The sequence below is a fragment of the Maniola jurtina genome, chromosome 23 (assembly GCF_905333055.1).
Source record: "Maniola jurtina chromosome 23, ilManJurt1.1, whole genome shotgun sequence".
Lineage (NCBI taxonomy): Eukaryota > Metazoa > Arthropoda > Insecta > Lepidoptera > Nymphalidae > Maniola > Maniola jurtina.
Window position 1 is genome coordinate 564,977 of NC_060051.1, and position 21,409 is coordinate 586,385.

At 39.0% G+C, this 21,409-nt stretch overlaps 1 protein-coding gene across 1 annotated transcript; it reads left to right on the plus strand.

Annotated features, from left to right (window-relative positions):
• Positions 1–566: 566 nt before the first annotated feature.
• Positions 567–20,912, plus strand: LOC123877295 (protein boule). Its single transcript, XM_045923917.1, has 4 exons — positions 567–1,297; positions 16,234–16,296; positions 16,936–17,089; positions 18,595–20,912. Exons 1-4 carry the CDS (start codon positions 929–931, stop codon positions 18,741–18,743), a joined length of 735 nt encoding a protein of 244 aa, XP_045779873.1. The 5' UTR covers positions 567–928; the 3' UTR covers positions 18,744–20,912.
• Positions 20,913–21,409: the final 497 nt, after the last annotated feature.

Consider the following 21,409-nt stretch of genomic DNA (forward strand, 5'->3'; position numbering starts at 1 on the left):
TTAATAGATGTGACCCTTTGTGACCGTTACATGTTTTTGTTTAGCTTCATCGAATTTGTGTGGGACGTGTGGACCAAGATGTATTTTGATATTCTAGCTTTTTTTTTAAATGTAGGACCAACTGCAGCTTAAGCTAAACCATTTACATAAGGCATGACTTCATGAGCTAAACCTGAGGCGGTTCACCTGATGTTAAGTGATTACCGCCGCCCATGAGCACCAGGTGAACCGCCGATGTATTTCAGAAATTTGTTGTAATCATTGTTGTACGTAATTAAGTTCAAACATTAGTGTTTCAGACACTAAATTCTAAATTATTTAGAAACCCACCACATTAACCCTAAGAAAACTTCTAATACCATTAAATGAATAAATGAATGGGGCCACGACGCTCAGCAATGAGGAATATGATGCACAGAGGTCAGAGAGAGAGAGAGTACTGTTTCTCTCAAATTGCACCTAATTGAATTAACTATAACTTTATCAATTTTCACCTACCGCCATCTGCAATTACCAAAACAAACATGAAACCCGCGCCGAGATAAGAACCCGTCTCGCGCGAGATAGATGACCTAGTTCCCTCGCCTATTAAAAATAGCGTTCTACAATAGCTCAAACACTATTTTTAGTGCGTATCAGTAGAAATCAGTGTCCACAGCCTTATCGCTTCCTACCTCGCAGTAAATCCGCGAGTCTTCCGAACAATGGACTGAAAAATATCAGTCATATTCCAAAGGACTCGGTCCGCGCAACGCACGAAAACCTAGTCATATACCTACGACGGCAAATCGATACGGTCTCTGAGACAGTACACGTTGGTGTTCCGCGAGGATTAGTGCCCGTTTAGTTGACACTAGTTATTTTTTTAGTGTAGTAAACAAGGGAACATGTTATAAGTTAAAGTTGTTTGTTAAACTGTTGGTTAAACATGGAGGTGAAGCGTTACATACGGAGCGAGTCGGCCAGCTGTGCTCACATGGTTGAAGAGAACACGGCGAACAATAGAAAGAGTGCTGATCCTCATGAGAAGTTGAAAGCGCTCCTCAATTCTCCAGAAGAGGACACGGATGACACCCTCCCACCATCAGACGCCCCGAAATTCGGAACAGTCATTCACAATAGGATTTTTGTTGGAGGGTTCTCTTTGACTACTACGGATGAAGACCTATGGAAGTTTTTCTCAGGGTTTGCAACCGTTACAGCTGCTAGAGTGATTTATGATAGGGCAGGGGTCTCCAAATGCTATGGATTCGTAACTTTTGCCAGCCCTCGTGTCGCGAGACTGATCGTAAAACAGGTTAGAAACATTCTCCTTCTATTTTGTAACCCATAATTTGTTAGCTGCCTGGTATTAAAACCGGGTCTACCTATATTCTTAATTTTCCATTCTGCAAGTTATTATTCGTATTATGATAGTTATATACAACATTACCAGATCATAGTTAAGTTTCCTTTGTCTTGATTATACCTACATATTAATTAACCCTCCGATGCAAAACTCGTGGATTTTGTTTAATAATGTGGGTAGGTAGGTACCTGTTTTTGTTTGAGGTATAGAAAAAATTAAGCAATTTGAGTGCCAAAACGTATTTAACTCTTTGAGTGTGATTTCTTTTGTTTGAAAGCTGGCATTGTCTGGTCTGATGATGCACTTATTGACTTCGTGAGAAATGATCAGGGCCTGATGATAGAGCCAGTTCCTAGCTAGTTGAATATTTAATAGATTTTGCAGGCTATTGTATCGAGTGGGATATCAAATGAAAGAGGAAAAAATTCTGAGTTCAATAAAATATTCCTATATATTATAGTAGGTAGGTACAATGTTAAATAAAATACACCGAGCGACAGAAAAACAATTTCATTTATTTATTCTTTAGTTATTTATTTAATTTTACTGTATCTATCGCTATCTATCAGCAGTTCGCTGGTAGTAGTCGGGTTTTAGTGATGTTTAACTTTATCTTGTTAATTTTTTTTTAAATTCACATAGGTATACATTATTTTTATAGAAATACACAATCTGTGACATCTCTCTACTTATAACGGTTCATGAGATACAGCACGCTGACAGACAGACGTACGGACGGACGGGCGCACGGACAGCGAAGGCTTAGAAACAGGGTCCCGTTGGCGCTTTTCGGGTACGGAACCCTAAAAATGAAAAAGTGTTATTTCTTTTACGATGGTATTGGTACCTACGGAACCCTTTGTGTGCGAGTCCTACTCGCACTTCACATGTTTTTAATGAAAAAATCAGATACTTTAAAAATGACATTGAACTCTAAATTCCGGTAGATATTTACTTGCTCTCAATAATTGCTTCATATCTTGTACCTATCTAATCTATTTTTGTTATCTGTGATAACTTCTCTTCTGAAACAAGATTGTTTGTATTTCAAAACCACAGAACTCTAAAAAAGGAAATAGAAATACCTATTGTAGTATCTACCTATTGTATCTATTGTCAATAATACGGGATCGTAACATTATGGTCCAGCCAAATTAGCGATCAAACTCGGAATGACAGCGAACGAGGTGAGTTTTGGTATATAGGTATGTACCTACCTTCATTTTGGCGTTTGTCTCTTTCGCTCATTTACGTCGTAAGTTGTTCAAGGTCAAAGTTCACAAAAATGGGTTTTGCATTTTCCAGTTAAACGGTAAGTTTTATCATAAAATAGGTCAGACAAAAATTATAGATCATAAAGTTTTAACTACAAAATATTTTGTTGTTGTTAACTACAAACAGTCACCATTTTTCTTGAGATATCGCGATTCTAAAAGTTGAAGGAGTTAAATTCTAATTCTATAATGGACACATTTCCACATCACCTGTCGAGTAGTGTTATACTCGGCGCATTTTTTTGACGTGGTTTAGTGGTAGGCAATAGGCATACTCCACGATCGGCTATGATAGAATAATAAGACGAGCCAAAATAAAAACAGTTAATTTTTTTTTCAAAGAAAATAAAAAAAAAATTTTTTGACTTCTATCGGCAGACCTCACAGGCTGACAATTATTTTGCTTGCCTTTCTCCCATGCTTTCTCCCACACTCTATAGCATAGCTTATCTTCTTCTTCCACTTACTTCTATTATTCGTCAATGTCACTATCCACCCTTTCATACACAATAATAAAATATGTCCTCTTTCACACAGCCTATCTACCAAAAATGCAGCTAATAATATTTTTGTACACAATCTCTAAACCTAAACTCAAATACAATGACAGATTTTTTTAATTAGGTACGTACGAGGCACTACTACATATCTCTTTTTTATTAAGATACAAGTTAGCCCTTAACTGCAATCTCACCTGGTGGTAAGTGATGATGCAGTCTAGAAGGGGTATGGCAGTTTTTTCCCATACCCCTTTGGTTTCTACACGGCATCGTGCCGGAACCCTAAATCGCTTGGCGGCATGGCTTTGCCGGTAGGGTCTAGCCGAAGCCTCCTACCAGACCAGACCAGAGATTTTGAACTCACGAAACTCCAAACACCTGCTCGGAATCAAACCCGGGACCTCCCACTAATAAGACCCTGTGGTCTATGTTTATGACTGCATCTTCATGCGGAAAAGGACACTAGTAGGTACCTAGTCGAGATTTAGACCTACCAAGTCCCAATTTAGTTTTAGAGTTTAATAAATCATAAGTAATACTAGACAGAAATAATAAATCTATATTTCGAATTCAGTATTTTAAAAGACCCTGCTGAGTGGGTTTAGGTATATATTTTAGAGTTTAAATGAAATACGTTCAAAATAACTGGAGTGTCTCTCCGGGCGTACACTTCACGTCCCAGAAAACGTCTTTTTCCCAGACGTTTCAGCGTTTTGAATTTCCTTCAATGCTCGTAACTAGCGCCATTCAGGTTTTTTAAAGAAAAGAGACTGAAATTTCGTTTCTTGAATAATAATTTTCAGTCACTTTATTACCTAGTGCCCGTGTTCAGTCGTCTTTGTTGAGGGTTGTGAACAGTTCTCATAATGGTAGGGGTCTTCTCGGGATTCTAATCAGATGGGCGTCCATGGCTATCTAGGTTTTTAAAAATTCCGTAGGAATTCTTTGATTTTCTGGGATAAAAGTAGCCTAACCGATAAGTATACCCATGCCAAAAAACACGTCGATCCCTTGCTCCGTTGCGATCTCCTCGACACAATGGTAAACGGTCTTAAATGGTCTTATCAGGATCGAATTTTATAATTTCTAAATCTTTGGTCTGGCATTTATTCATCCAAGGGTCTGGCCTGGTGGCTATAGTTACCACCCTACTAGCAAAGCCGTACCGCCACAACTAATCAAAGGGGATTGAGTTAAAACTGCCATACTTCTTTCCAGGTTAGCCCACTTCCATTTTAGACTGCATCATCACTTACCACCAGGTGAGATTGCAGTCGAAGGCTAACTTGTATCTGAATAATAATTTAAAAAAGTCGTGATTGAAAGACAAACCTACAAACCAACAAACGAACTCACTTTCGCATTTATAATAGGTATGGGTAACGATTTTGTGGAACAAAATATTCCAAAAATTGCAATTTTCCAAAAAAATCCCTGTTGCAATTATAAATCCTCTCCTTTTTGTGAAGTAGATAAAAAAAAGACACGGTAAAATAAAACGTCACTGCAATATCAGTCGCTTTTCATCTGTGAAAACGTATTTCACGTGAAAATCAACTTTTTGCCCCAAATACGGATTGTAAGGCTTCCCTCCCGGTATCGTTCAACCAAAAAAAAGTGCATAAAAAATGTTTGGTACGCTCAATTTAAACGGAATACACGAATATATTTTCGTACTAGATTAGCCCGCGATTCCGTCCGCGTGGTTTTAGGTTTTTTTTTAAATCCCGTGGGAACTCTTTGCTTTTCCGGGATAAAAAGTTGCCGAAGTTAATTTCTGGGACGTAAGCTACCTCTGTACCAAATTTCATATAAATCGGTTTAACGGATAGATTCTTAAGAGTCCCCTAGGAACTCCGTGAAATGGTAGCAGACAGACAGACACACTTTCGCATTTATAGTATTAGTATGGATGGATAGGTACAATGTAATCTAAATAAAAGGTTACTGACTGACTAACTGATCTTTCCACGCAGGGCTCAAAATACTGGACGAATTGGGCTGAGGCATACAGATAGAAATTATGGCGTAGACATCCGCTAAGGGGAAATCCGACTAACCTTTTAAAATTGAACCCCTAAGGGAGTAAAACAGGGGTCAGGTGTAGTCCGGACGAAGTCGTGGGCATAAGCTAGTAATCAAATAATACCTATCTGTTTCTGGAATTATGTTTACACATAAACACTGTAGGTATATATTATCTTCTTCCATATTGTAGTCGGGTAAAAAATAAGCAATACTTTCATTTGAAGAACCATTGACCGATTTAGCGGAATTGGTGCTGGCTGGCTGTCAAAGCAGACTTTATTGATTCTGCCTTACTTTCCTGTGAGTGCAAGTCATCCTACATTTATGTGCCCGGTGCTTACTCGGCTCTCCTATTTACCTATACTATTCGGACTATAGTTTATTATTGCGATTAAAAAACCGGCCAAGTGCGAGTCAGACTCACGCATCGAGGGCTCCGTAGGTATACTCGAGTATTTTTTCCGACATTTTGCACGATAAATCAAAAACTATTTATTATACATAGAAATAAATAAAAATCTATTTTAGAATGTACAGGTAAAAGCCCTTTCATATGAGAACCACTTGGTATAATTATCTTACTTTGAAAATTGAAAATACCATTAGGTATATTTTTTTCATGAACACAGTTTTTTTTTGTGATGTAACCACAACCTGCAAGTTTTCCGTTTACTTGTACTGTAAGACCTACCTACCTGCCTTTCATGATTCTAAGTCAACGGGAAGTACCCTAGGGCCTTTTTTGACAGACACGACAGACGAACAGACAGACAGACATACAAACAACGAAGTGATTCTATAACGGTTCCTTTTTCCTTTTGAGTTACGGAACTCTAATAAATATACGAGTAAAGTTAAGAACATAAGCTAGAGTGTCATCACGTGTAATATAAGAAGGAAATCTAAAGTTATATTTGGCAGATCTCGCAATTCGTATCTGAGTTCTGCCCGTGATCCCAAATGTGCTCAAGTATCTAACTTCACCGGCCAACTTTGGCAGTCTTTGTTAAGTGTTAGCTAAGTTAGGGGACACTTAACGAGTCTTGTGATCATTTATTTTTAGGATTCCGTTAACACCTCGGTGTAAATAGACTGGAGACGACGACCTCCCTTGGCGCAGTCCCTAAGCGCTGTAATCTTATTAGTGGGAGGTTCCGGGTTCAATTCCTGACAGGGTTTGGAATTTTATAATTTCTAAGTCACTGGTCTGGTCTGAAGGGAGGCTTCGGCCATGACTAGTTACCACCCTACCGGCAAAGCCGTGCCTCCAAGCGATTTAGCGTTCCGGTACGATGCCGTGTAGAAACCAAAGGGATATGGGTTTAATAAAAACTGCCATACTCCTTCCAGGTTAGCCTGCTTCCATCTTAAACTGCATCATCACTTACCACCAGGTGAAATTGCAGTCTTGTATGGCTAACTTGTAACTGAATAAAAAAAAGAAGACGTCGATATATCTAAATCCATAAAAGCTTTGACTACCAACACACTAAACCAGAACAACCTCAACGTTACCTCAAAATATTTTATAACTTGTTATCTCCCAAAGCCACCACGATCCAAACTTCATAATCGCTGATCGTTTCTCCCTGTTTGGGAACTCTCTCTCTCTCTATAATAAGCTTAGCTGATTCATAGCTCCATGGTGAAATTAATGTACCTCAAAGTATAAAGGAAGAAAAAAGGTAGATCCCCACAATACATAAAAGAAAGTGATTAAGGTTCTCATGATGGTTTGGCGTAAAGGAGTCATACGCGAGCCGCTACACAAAGGCATTACCTACGCGATAGCGGCGTTTTCATTTGCGGGCTCTTCCAGCTGGAAAATTGTTATGAGCGTTTATTTCACTTTCGAATTAAGGGTACCCTTATATGAGTGCTTTAATTACAATTTTATTAGCAACAAGAACAAGTGTAAATTAAAAATTTATAACACCGCCGACAAGTGAAGGTAACAGTAACTAGAAAAGAGCTGGTAACTTTCAAATGGCTGAACCGATTTTCTTGGATTATAGCTAAAAACACTCTCCATCGGCTTCCTTTCAAACAAAAAAACTAAATTAAAATCGGTTCATTAGTTTAGGAGCCACAAACAGATACACAGATACACACGTCGAACTTATAACACCCCTCTTTTTGGGTCGGGGGTTAAAAAGTTGAAAACTAAAACCCGACTGACGGAGTCCATACTTGTATAAATTCAATAACTTGAAAATATCACAAACTTGACATTGGCTATTCAGAGTAAAGCCAGATTTAAAGAAAAAAAAAAATTATGGCCTAAGCCCTTCTCACTCTGAGTGAAGACCCGTGCTTACTAGTGGGCCAGGCGATGGTTTGATAATAATAATGATGAATCGTTGTACGACTTTTGCTACATAGCTATCATCTCATGGATAACAGCGTTTTCATTTGCGGATTCTTCCAGCTGGAAAATTATTATGAGTGTTTGTTTGAAAGGATACCTTTATACGAAAAGATACTTTAATTTGTATAATGTTGCGCTTACCTGTATCATACCTATAGGATTTTTTATGAAAACTAACTGGTAATATAATATGTTGTAATGAATTGTATTTACTATGTAATCTATTGTAATTGTGTACCTACTAGATATTAGCCGCGATACTAACCGCGTATACATTTAAAATACCGTGAGAACTCTTCGATTTTCCGGGATAAAAACCCTTTATCCGTGTCCTGGATGTACTAAATAGAACATAAATGATGCCCGTGATTTTATTTATTTATTCATTTATTTATTTATTTACGAAACTGACTGACTGGCTTAACATCAGCTCAAACAGTCAACGCTGGGTCTAGAAGCTTCAAGTAGCCAGATTTCGTAGATTTTCGTTGATTTTCAACAATTCACCAGACCGAAGCCGTCCCAATTCAGCCAGTAATTCAAAGAAAGCTATTGAAAGACCTTTAGTGCTCGACCAAATCCGAAACCAATGAACTTTTGAACAATGTACGCGCATTAACATTGTCTCCAGAATATCATTTCTACATTGTAGCGATACGAAAAATTTAATTTAAAAAAGCATTTTTTCCATAACGAAATTCCTTTGTCTCTGCATGCGATGAAAATGTACGTAATGTTTTACGGAGAGGAATGTTGCATTGTTGGAGCTTTAACTTTTGAGTTTCGACCTCTTGTTAAGAGGGATTCACTCGCCCGCCGCCGCCCGGTCGCAAGTCGATTACCTAAATAGGTATGATTTATTGTTGCTATCCCAATCTGTCCTGGTTCGTACATTTCGTGATGTAGGCAAATTCACGGTTTTTGGATTTTTCCCTTTACTTGTGCTATAAAATCTACCTCTACCGACAGAAAGACAGACAACGAAGCGATCCTTTCTAGGGTTCCTTTTTTTCTTTTGAGGTACCAAACCCTAAAAACCGTCGAATGCGAGTCGCACACGAAGGGTTCTGTACTACCGTACAAAGATATACCAAACACTTTTATGTAGAACACTGCCAGTTAATGACGAACTGCGCCATCTATATGTGATTTAGTTAGTTAATTTTTTCGTGAACTCATTTTAAATTTGTAATCTAACTACAAATTCACGGTTTTCAGATGTTTTCCTTTACTCGTGCTATAAGACCTACCTACTTGCCAAACTTCATGACTCTAGGTCCCCTAGGACCCTATAGGTTTATTAACAGACATGACAGACGGACAGACAGACAACGAAGTGATCCTATTAGGGTTCCGTTTTTTCTTTTAAGTTACGGAACCCTAAAAACCTGATTTCACGTGGATAAAGTCGCGAGAATCATCTAGTTGTTAAATAATTGACCTTTACAATATAAAATACCGTTTAAAAGCCGGCCAGTTGTCGTCGTTTTTCAGTTTTCAGCTAAAATGGCGTAGGCGTTACGGCTCGAGAGCTCTCCACTCAAATAGGAAGTACTATTATAGCCCTATTAAACTGTACCACATTTTAATCTTCTAAATAATTTCATTTGCTAATTTACCTGTAAGCTGTGAACTGTGTTGAAAAGAGCAACTGCCGAGTTTCTTGCTGGTTCTTCTCGGTAGGAAAGGCATTCCGAACCAGTGGTAGATGCACTTGACGATTCAAAAGTACTTGTAAAAGTCTAATTGAATTTTTTTTAAATTATTTATTTAATCGGAGGTCGGGTGTTCGATCTGGGGCACGCACAACTTTTTGGAGTTATGTGCGTTTCAAGTAACAACAATGCAGGATTTACAGGATCGAGCTACAGAGTAAAAAAAAGAGATAAAAAGAAGAGTATCTTTTTAGGGTTCCGTACCTCTAAAGTAAAAACGGAACCCTTATAGGATCACTTTGTTGTCTGTCTGTCTGTCCGTCCGTCCGTCCCTCGTGTCAGTCAAGAAAACCTATAGCACCCTATAGGGTACTTCCCGTTGACCTAGAATCATGAAATTCGGCACGTAGGTAGCTCTTATAGCACAAGTAAAGGAATAAATCCGAAATCCGTGAATTTTTAGTTACATCATTTAAAAAAATTGTTTAAATTTTGAAAGTAAGATAACTATACCAAGTGGGGTATTATATGAAAGAACTTTACTTGTACATTCTAAAACAGATTTTTATTTATTTTTCCGCATAATAGTTTTTGATTTATCGTGCAAAATGTCGAATATTATACCCGAGTACGGAACCCTCGGTGCGCGAGTCTGACTCGCACTTGGCCGGTTTTTTACTTTATATAAGTAAACACTATTTTTAACGTTTTGTGATAAAAACCGGTAAGGTGTGGAGCGCCCTTCCGGCGTCGGTGTTTTCTGCCACTAATCTATAATAACTTGAGTACCTTCAAGGCTACAGTGAATAAGCATCTTCTAGGCAAGCGTGCTTCAACCTCAAACCCCATCATTGCCATTAAGCATTCATTTTAATTCCATGGCGCCACCCGAATTGGAGTTCCGGCTGAAAACCAGCGCTGTATTTTTTTACCCGACTGCGGCAAAGCCAAAAGTAAGGGTTATGATTTTTGCAGTCCATGTATGTATGTAAGTATGTATGTATGTATGTTTGTATCCAGATTCTGTGTGTTCCACCCTAGCGCCTAAACTACTGGACCGATTTTGATGAATGCGGTGTCAATTGATTCGTTGTAAAGGTCTGGGTGACATAGGCTATATTTTAAAGGAAAAACAGGCCAAGTGCGAGTCAGACTCGCGCACTGAGGGCAAAATCTGTTTTACAGGTAAAGCCCTTTCATATGATACCCCAATTGGTATAGTTATCTTACTTTGAAAATTTAAACACATTTTTTTAATGATGTAACCACAAATTCACGATTTTCGGATGTATTCCTTTACTATTGTGCTATAAGACCTACCTACTTGCCTTTCATGATTCATTCATGATTTCATTTTCAGACAGACAAACAAAAGTAATTCTATAAAGGTTCCGTTTTTTCTTTTGAGGTATGGAACCCTAAAAAGTGGTTCTCAACCACGAGACGTAAGACTTTTTTTTATTTCTCTCATTCAAGATACATCAAGATACAAGATATCCCCTGAACAGCGATCTCACCTGGCGGTAAGTGATGATGCAGTCTAAAATGGGAGCGGGCTAACTTTAATAGAAACTCAGAACCCTGTGATTAATTATTTTGTTAATTGCACGTCCCATAGTGGTTTTAAACATAACAAATAGTTATATCCTGACCTAATAACTTAGATTAATTTACAAGATTATCTACATTCTCTTACATAATACCTCTAAAACCACAAGTATTCATTCCGGGCAAAATCTAATTACAATCTTGTCGTTTGGGGAATCTCTACCGAAGTATTGTCACTGATTTATTATTGTACCTAATAGTTTCAACTTTGATCGTCATCAACTGATAGGCCACAGCTGGACATATAGGCCTCTAGATGCCTCGGTTGGCAGAATTAGTCGACCAATGTATGAGGTGCATTAAAAAAAAATTAAGCTACAAGTTAGCCCTTGACTGCAATTTCACCTGGTGGTAAGTGATGATGCAGTCTAAGATGAATGCGGGCTAACCTGGAAGGGCGGTTATTATTAAACCCATACCCCTTTGGTTTCTACACGTTTGGTTTGGTTTGGTTTGTTATAAAAAATTAGAGATACAGTCAGTAACAAAGCTAGGTTCGCACTCGTCAGTACAAGCGACTATGGACGGAAAACCTTTTTTTTTTTATACACAGGAAATGCCTAACGCATACCCTTCCGTCAGGGGAAACGGAGGGGTTATGTGGGGCTTGCACCCACTAAAACCTGTGTTTGTTCCTCAACGGACTGGCGGTTGCGCGGGTATCACTAATGCAGTATTCACCGCACTCCCGCCAGGACTTGACCCGCCGCCAAGCGGACGGGTCCCATCGCTAGGCTGGCTGCTACCAGCTCCGTCTCAGAAGCGCACCCGGAACACGGCGCGCTACCTCCTGACCTGGTTATGTATCGGCTGACGAACGCCCCTTACGCCCGTCAACCGCAGGTCGGCAACTCATGGAGGCCGGAGGTCATCATTTGCCCATGGACGGAAAACCTAGCTTTGTTTCTGACTGTACGTACAAAGAAAACTTACCTACCACTAAAAATTTTATATTTACATGATTTACGGCAATTTTTTGAGATTCTGATTAAATTAAGCTGCAAAAAACTCTATTGTATTTAATAACAATGGGAATTAGTCCCAAAGAAACCCGCGCTAGAAAGCTCAAAGTCTTTGATTAAGAGTCACCTTTGACCTTCGACCTTTCGCGAATGCCGAGTGTATTTGTGCTGACTCTAATAATTATACTTGCGTAAAACCTTTGGGGACAATGAAACTTTTTAAAAATTTCGTATAAAGAACTAAAGCTTATTTCGCCAAAATAGACAGATCTGTATGGTACAGAGTGCAGCATGCGATATGCACCGCCCGCCCTCCCACTACTAAAGAACCAGGAAAAGCAAGCAATACACATACCTACACATCACCACATAATTTTTGTAGAAAACACACCATTGCCAACATTACGAAGAACTCTTTCTCTTTCTCAGAACTCTCTCTATATTAATGTTAGAGGTGCTTGCTCGGAATCCACAGATCTCCCGAATAAAAGGCCGAAGTGTTAACTAACCACTGGGTTTATTTTGTTTTTTTTTTTTTTTACTTAATCGTTTTTATTGAAAATATTACAATAAACCTTGAAGCTAGACTTAATGCTGCCAAGAATACTGGATGCATTTCCGCGCTGGACAGCCAGGCTGATCCGTTGCGCAAAAAATGCGCCAGCCCTTTTGTCACCCGATGTTGCTATTAATCACGGCTTTTGCTTTAATCTCGATACAATATTATTTACTTGTCTCTCAGTGCAGCAGTCTCGGTTTCTCTGAAACATAATCTCAACTTGTCAAACAACTCCTCTCTTGTGACACTTAAGGAATATAGGAAACTTTGCCGAGATCTTAATGGAAAATAAATGTACAGTATATCCATACTTTAATATTATAAATGCGAAAGTGTGTCTGTCTGTCTGTATGCTAGCTTTTCATGGCCCAACAGTTTAACCAATTTTGATGAAAGGTACAGAGTTAGCTTACACCCCGGGGACGGATATAGGCTACTTTTTATCCCGGAAAATCAAAGAGTTCCCACGGGATTTCAAAAAAAACCAAAGTCCACGCAGATGAAGTCGCCGGCATCATCTAGTAGAAAGTAGAAAATACTAATTTTCTACTACGTATAACTCCTACCACCAAAAAAGCTGTGATAGCCTAGTGGTTAAGTCGTCGTCGGCCTCCTATTCGGAGGGTTTGATGCCGTGCACGCACCTCTTAACTTTTCGGAATTATGTCCGTTTTGTGTAGTTAAAAATCATTTATTTTCACGGTGAAAAATATCCTGCATGCCTGGTCTACATAATATTCTGATTCTATCTACGTGATGTCCACGAAAAACCGGCCAAGTGCGAGTCAGACTCGCGCACATAGGGTTCCGTACTCGAGTATTTTTTCCGACATTTAAAAATTAAAAACTTTTATGCATAAAAATAAATGAAAATCTGTTTTAGAATGTACAGGTAAACCCTTTCATATGATTGATTCATTCATCAGATTGATGAAATCAGATTCATTGAAACGCTTTGGGTGTTATTTTTTTTTAAATGATGTAACCATAAATTCACGGTTTTCGGATTTATTCCTTTACTTGTGCTATAAGACCTACCTACCTGCCAAATTTCATGATTCTAGGTCAACGGGAAGTACCATTAGATTTTCTTGACAGACACGACAAACGGACGGACGGATAGACAGACAACTAAGTGATTCTATAAGGTTCCGTTTTTCCTTTTGAGGTACGGAACCCTAAAAAGGTAATACCCAAAAGCTTCAGTTATCAAGTAAGCAATTCAGAGCATTATCAGCAATGTAGAAATAAGAGAAGCTTTACACAAAAGTGATCCCTAAATGTACCTCCTTCACATAAAAGTGATCTCGTGAATTTTTCCGTTTCCAAGAGCCCTGATCCCTGATCCCTTCCCCTTATTTGTAGCAAGGGGAAATCATTATCCGAGGCACTTTAAACTTTTATCAAGTGCCTACCTTCCTAAAAAGTTTATTACTTTATTCGGTGCTAAATATAAAGTCTTTAATAGTTAGTAAGTATATTTATATGAGAGCTGTGAATGTGATAGCCTAGGCTTAGCGGTTAAGAGGCTGGCTTTCTATTCGGGAGCTCGGCGGTTTGATCCCGGGCACGCACCTCTAACTTTTTGGAGTTTTTTTTAATAATAAAATAAAGAGCAGATGAGCAGGCGGGTCACCTGATGTTAAGTGATTACCGCCGCCCATGAACATTTGCAGCACCAGAGGTACCGCCGATGCGTTGCCGACCTTTCAGGAATTTGTTGGTCCGCCCCTTGAATAACCCCATTTTGTAATCTAGTGAGAACACTGTTGATATATTGTAGATCGTGGTATGTAGTATGTAACCGTTAACTTCATATTAGATATCACTTGATTAAACGGTGAAGGAAAATATCGTGAGAAAATCTGCATGCCTGAGAGTTCTCCAAAGGTGTGTGAAGTCTGCCAATCCGCACTTGGCCAGCGTGGTGGACTATAGCCTTAACCGTTTTTACTCTGAGAGGAGACCCGTTCTCAGTAGTGAGCTGGCAATGGCTTGATGATGATGAAGACTCTGCAAATATGGTTACAGATATAGCGACTCTTGTTACGATACAATAAAGTGCAATTCAGCTCGCACACCACTGCGGCCTAAAATTTAATAAACACCTCTCTTTCTATTACGTAGGGTAACTCTTATCTTTTTAATAAATAATCATGGAGGCTAGTTTATCTTCAAATGGAAAAAAAATTATAGTGGTTTCATAAAAATATAACCACTATATAGAAGTGCGTTCGTTATATAGTAACGAGCAGTAATAATAAGGCTCACAATCGCTTCCACTTGAAAGCTTTCGTGTGTACAATACAATAGCATTAAGTGGTTTTCCCAGCACGCGAACATCACCCTTAACGCACTGATTGTACTGATGGTATACAACTAAATAAATTGATTCGATTAAACTTCTTTGTGTCCCTCGTCTCTGTTACTTTATATGGTCTTTTGTAGTGATATTTGGTAGTTTTTAGTATGAAAATTGATCTGTGTGACTGATCTGTGACTTAGTGGTTAAGACGCCTGCCTCCTGCTGAGAGGTAGGGGGTTCGATCCTGGTCACATCCAACTTTTAAACAAAATACAATAATGGTTTATTCGCTTGAATGTGGGTACAAGTAGATCTTAATTGAGTTACTTTACACATTCTACCAGGTCTTTTTAGAGATATGTGCTACCTTGTTATAACCTGAAGAATTGCAAAATATATATCTAAAAATCAGTCAAGTGTGAATCGGGCTCGCACACGGTGGGTTCCGTGTCATCATACAAAATATTATAACACTTTGTTCTTTTTATATATTTTTAATTTGCGGCATAGCATTTTGCATAGCTCTCTCTATCGCCCGTTGAGTGACTCTGAGCTTTCTTGTGAGGCCCATAGCTTTTTTTTTTAAACTATGGGCCACATAGATACATGTTAGCCCTTGACTGCAAATTGCAGATGAAAGCGGGCTAACCTGAGACCAGAGAAATTTGAACCCAGGACCTCCCACTAATAAGACCACAGCGCTTACCAATTTTATAGATTTAAGTATTTGTATTTTTCCTTTGTTAAATCTTTTACAAGTTAGATAGGTTACAAGCATAAAGCATCTTAAGTCGTGTGTACACTGAGCATGTGTACAGTTTTCATCGCTCCACTCCACTCCACTCCACACAACAAAGCCCGAAAGCCGAGAGAGTGGCTCTCGGCCTCCTTTGTGAGCCGCGCGCCTTTTCACGCCTTTGAGGACGGCCATTGTTTCACTAATCTTTACTATTCTTACACTTTTTCGCTATTTGGTACGACGCGTTTTGAAGAACGATCTCTGTTTTAGGCTTTTGTACCCGAAGCGTGCCAAACGGGACCCTACTACTTCGCTGTCCATCTGTCTTTCCGTTCATCCGTCTGTCTGTCAGCGGCTATATCTCATGAACCGTACTAATACAGTTTTTATGCAGCTTTAACAAAAAAATAATAAACCAAGATGAGAAGAAGATGAAAAAAAACCAAGTGCGATTTTCTGTGATGTAACCACAAATTCATAGTTTTAGATTTTTTCCCCTTATATGTGCTATAAGAACTATCCACCTGCCAAACATAATTCTAGGTCAACGGGAAGTACCCGTTACTAAAGGACAAGCGTTCGTACAACCGTACGTACGTCCGTCCGGTCAACGGGAAATACGGGTTTCTGACAGACACGACAAACAGGCAGACAGATAGACAGAAAAAGAAGTTATCCTATGAGTTAGTTGTTTCCTTTTGAGGTGCGGAATTTTTCCTTTTGAGGAACCCTAAAAATATTGTTTCTTGTACGATGCTACAGAACCCTTAGTGTGCGAGTCCGATTCGCACTTACCGATTTTTTTTTATCGAGAATATTATGCTAAGGCAAAAATTTCTGTAGGTACAAGATGAATGAAAACTATAGTTATCAAATTTTTTTTCCAGAGTGGAGGAGTTATGTTTTCACCTCTGGGTCGTCTTCGAGTGGCGCAAGCGGTCAGAAAGCAGGTGAGCTATACCACGCTATACTATACTATAGTTTTCCTTAGTTTTATTAAAAGGATAAACGAATAGCTTCTCGTAAAAATGCGTAAGAGGTGCAAAAAATTAAAAGCGAAGTGTTCTTAAAAAAACTTTTATTCTTTTGGTACAGATTTACCTATTTCAGAGGATCGTCTTCTTTTTTCGAAGTTGGTTAAAAAGCTATAACTTTTCTTCGTCATACAAGATCGTCGTAAGACGTCAACCTCTTACTCTATATCCAACTATCCAACACTAGCTTCTCCTTTCAGCAAAGGTTGCCTGGTAGAGATCGTTCTAACCAATAAGGCCGCCTTTGAACAAAGGTTGCCTGGTAGAGGCAAGCAATAAAGCCGCCTTTGCACACTGTTTTTTCTGTTCCTTCTGTGTTCTGTTTTTGAGTGCAATAAAGACTTCTATCTATTTATCTATCTATAGAGCACACTCTGACTTTACTTAGATCTAAGAGAGAGTTAAAACGAGACAGGTGTATATCTCACATAAATCTGTCTCGTTTTAACTCAATCTTAAGTCTGAGCAAGTCAAAGTGCGCTCTCAATCTCAGCCTGCAACATAGCTTCTGAGGAAACTGTTATTTTACGAGTTGTATCTCAAATATTTTTCCAGATAAGCCAAATCCCAGTGCTGTCTTCGGAGGCAGCTCCTCTTCAGGCCCCGCTATGCTACCAGCTCATCTGCCCGCCCCTCGCGCCGCCGATGACGTGTGCGCCCTGCGAGATACCACCACCACCTTACGCTGTTTACCCTCTACCATTTGACAGTAAGTACCATATGACATTTTGAAAGTGTCCAGGTTGAAATGGAGATGGGCAGGGCATGTGTGTAGGACTACAGACGAGCGATGGACTCGTTTGCTGCTGGAATGGAGGCCACGCACCGGAAGGAGGAACGTTGGAAGACAGCCCTCCCGTTGGTCAGACGACATTACCAAGCTGGCGGGAAAGACTTGGAGGAGGCTCGCACAACACCGAGAGGAATGGCGTGCACGTGAGGAGGCCTATGTCCAACAATGGATTAACAAAGGCTAAGAAAGAAGAAGAAGAAGACCATATGACCATCATTGTCATCAGCTGGAGAGATGTCAAACGGTGTGATATAGTTATCATCAGACTTTATCAGACTGTTTGATGACGCTCCCCTCTTTTCCCATACACCTTTAGAGTTCCGTTCAGAAGATACTCGTATTTCTACAGTAAGTTATTGTCATCTCAGTAGATAGACGGAGAGACGGACGCAACGTACAGAACGGATGTTGGATGAAGGTGTCCACAAACAAACAAACAAACAAACAAAATCTCCACGGTCGTATACCGCTCGTGGCCAGTGACTCTCAGTTATTGGTTTGAGTTCATTCATCCCCTTAGAACATCTTCCAAAACTGTGCTTTTTGGTGCTAGGCCACCATTCAAGCTTGAGACCACAATGCTTATCGGTTTTCGAGCAAATCCCAGGTGCTATTGAGTCACAGACTTCACATTATTTTTGTTAATAATGGTGCATTTCACGCGTTCGTATTGTCATTGGCGGGTTTCAAAGTTGAGTTGGCTCGTACTATTTCCTCGTTCGCAACTGGGCCACATCGTCCTCGAGTTTGGAACATTGTGTTTGTTACGAGAGAACAATTTTCATTGTATTGCCACTATTGTGTTACATTTTTTACCGTTTGCTGGTGCTAATGAATAACTGGTTGGTGCTCTTGTTCTTCCTGTCCGTCTTCTATTCGGGGATCAAAGCTTTGATCCCGGGCACGCATCTCTAAATTTTTGAGTTATGCGTAGCAGTATTTTAATTATGAAATTAGTGGCACGAAAGTAGTTTCACGACATTAATTTCATTGTCAATTGCACGTGTAAACGTCTAATTTCGTAATGCATGCATCATGAACTTAGACGTTTACATGTGCAATTGATAGTGAAATTAATGTCGTGAAACTAATTTCGTGCCACTAATTTCGTAATGTATATTCCGCTTTAAGTATCACTTGCTTTAACGGTGAAAGAAAACATCGCGAGGAAACTTGCATGCCTGAGTGTTCTTCATAATGTTCTCAAAGGTGTGTGAAGTCTGCCAATCCGCACTTGACCAGCGTGTTGGACTATGGCCAAACCCTTCTCATACTGAGAAGAGACCCATGCTCTGTAGTGAGCCGGCGATGGTTTGATCATGACGATGATGATGAATGTATTGAGATCTAAACTAACCCAAATTCTCAATAAAATTGAATTGAATTGGAATTGAATTGAATGTGATCCATTCTCCTTCCAGCGACGCCAGCAATCTACGCTCCGCCAACCCAGTACGCGCTGCTCCCAGCTCCCTACAGCACGGCATGCTGCGAGCCAGCATGCTGCGCGCCGCTCGACAAGCAACCCCGTGTACCAGCACCGCCGCTACACCCTGCCTTCATTTATTAGCTCTTACTTTCAGGCAGATTTACATGGAGACAGTAAGCTCTGATATGCCCGTAGTTAAGCGTTAAGGCTTATTCCCACGGTACAATGTACAAACGGTTTTTTTTAATCTAATGTTTATTCCGAACAAAAGTCATGTTTTACCAGATTTTGCATCTCACCAATGATGATAATATTCGAGCGTCAAATGCCTTTAGCGTTAGAGTAAAATTAACCTTTACCGCCTTGGTTTAAAGCTTAAGTTCGTCTACACATCTACGGTTCATAGGTAGCGCTCAAAGCGGAAACGATGGGATTTTTTGTAATGAAATCTTTATTTTCTCTTTACACTGCCTTAAAAGTATTTATGTTTCAAGGCTCTACATGATGCTGCCGTGGGAATGAGATATTAGGGTAACGCCAGAGTAAGAGCACGTTCCCACTATGTCGCAACCGTAAATTGATTGTTGGACGACTGTCGTTGCTAGGTGTTCCCATTATCACGAAATTCTGTCGTCATAGTCGTCGTCATGCCGTCCTATATGTCAAATATAATGCCATGACGCTTTAAACTGCACGACTATTTGTCGTCACGACAGAGTGAGAACGTGCCCTTAGGTGCATTCTCCGAGGCGTACTTACCTACAGCGTGCGGGCAAACCAGCAGTAACTGGCTCAATGTAAATCTAGCCTTAAACTAAAAGAGGAGTTGACGAACAAAACGGTATAATTGCACGATACAAAATTTAACACTAGGAACAAAAACTGAATGAAAGCTGTTGAAACTGTAAGTATACCCATTTTGATCGAAATCATGAACTTTGACTCAATTTAAGTACAGTTTTAGGCCATTTTGGTTGGAAATGAGTTTGAATTTGTACTCAGTGGGCCAAATTTGTATTCAGTGATCAGAAGTGTAATTACTTACACCGTTTTGCTCACCAGCTCCTCAAAACATATAGTTCTACTTCAGTTAGATTAAGATCTTTAGTTTAGTCACTATCGTACGTGATTTCTAATTTAAATTGTAAATCTTAAGTGTATATTAATTTAAGATTTCCTTAAGCAACGATATAAAATTATTGTTACTATTAAATATTATTGATAATAAAATTCAGTAAACAATTTTTTTTAATAAAATTTTCACTTTCATCAAAACCATTACAATAAATTAGGGAGTCCTACTTCAATTAATTTCTCAAACTAATAGAGTTCTTGCATTGCACGAGTGCCTTTGAGCCACGCGCTCTTAACTTGCACTTGTTTAATTCATATCGGTATAAGTAAAGCAGAATTTACATTACGAAATTAGTGGCACGAAATTAGTTTCACGACATTAATTTCATTATCAATTGCACGTGTAAACGTCTAATTTCGTAATGCATGCATTACAAAATAAGACGTTTACACGTGCAATTTATAATGAAATTAAGATCGTGAAACTAATTTCGTAATGTAAATACCGCTTAAAGTAAATTAAATGTGTGCGTTTGGGAGTGCTTGCTCGCCACTGTTGGGTCCAACAAGCGCACACACCAAATGTGCTTGTATATGCCATAACCACACATAAGGTAGCGCGCTTGTGGATTGTAAGAACTATATCAGATTATATCTTTGATATTTGTAAGATCTGTATAGTTGCAACTTTAAGCTGCTTTTTAGATATGTTTTTTTGCAAGACCATTCCTTTTGCTCGTGTCTTCCAATTTTTATTGTGCTCAAACTAATTTCTGTAAAGAAACTATTTTCGCAATTGCTTCACTTACATAGGGAAAGTTTCTCGCTTCGTTTTACAATAAAACCAATAATGTACTTAATGTATTGAATATACAGCTCACATTATTACAGTTGCTGAATCCAGTAAGATTAAGGTTTATTTATTTGTTGTGAAACACAGTATGCATTTAATTTCTTTCCAGCGTTAAACTTGAACAGATAATGTCATCTGATAATGTAATTATTTCATTTTAGACCATTGATTTGCAAGCATAAGTTGTCAAGTTGTCAGTACAATTGCACTAGTATTGTAAGTTAACTGAATTGAACCTTTTATTATCGGACTGGATTTTCGATCACTGATCCCTGTACAATTTTGCAGCAGCGATTTATACAGAATTGAATTAGATCACTTAACATGAGGTCTACTGTAATAATGTGAACTGGTCAAAATATAGGAGTTCAAGTCACAGGCGAGTAACTCTCTATATGTAAATGGGCCTTTAGCTTTCATGTCTTTGGGAATGCCAACGATTGGAGTAGCGAGTGGAGGTTCATATAGAGCTAGAGCCAGTGAGGGTTAGACCTTCGTTATTTTATAAAAGCTGAAAGTTTTTCCCCAGCACATGGAGGAACAATCGGCCACTATGAAGTTTGGTATCATCGTGACTTTGGTAAATAACAGGTAACAAAGGTGTATAAAATCTTTCGTCAACGTATATAAAGTTTTATATTTTCTTCCGAATAGTATTAAAATCACGTCATGCATTGCCAAACACTTAGTACCTAACCCCCAGCCAGATACTCAAGACATTTTAATATTTAAGGGTGTCTGGGGTAAGTTGCCACGACATTGTCTGGAAATGCATGATGTAATTTCTAGTTGTACAGTTCCGATAAAAATTACGCTTTTTACTTTGACTAAAGATTTTAAGTCCGCCTTTGTTATCTGTAATCTGCCAAAACCACGATGA

Coding starts and splice junctions, on each gene's coding strand:
- LOC123877295 (XM_045923917.1), top strand. CDS start 929: ATGGAGGTGAAGCGTTACATACGGAGCGAGTCGGCCAGCTGTGCTCAC. Junction 1,298..16,233: donor CGAGACTGATCGTAAAACAG/GTTAGAAACATT, acceptor TTTTTTTTCCAG/AGTGGAGGAGTTATGTTTTC. Junction 16,297..16,935: donor CGCAAGCGGTCAGAAAGCAG/GTGAGCTATACC, acceptor ATATTTTTCCAG/ATAAGCCAAATCCCAGTGCT.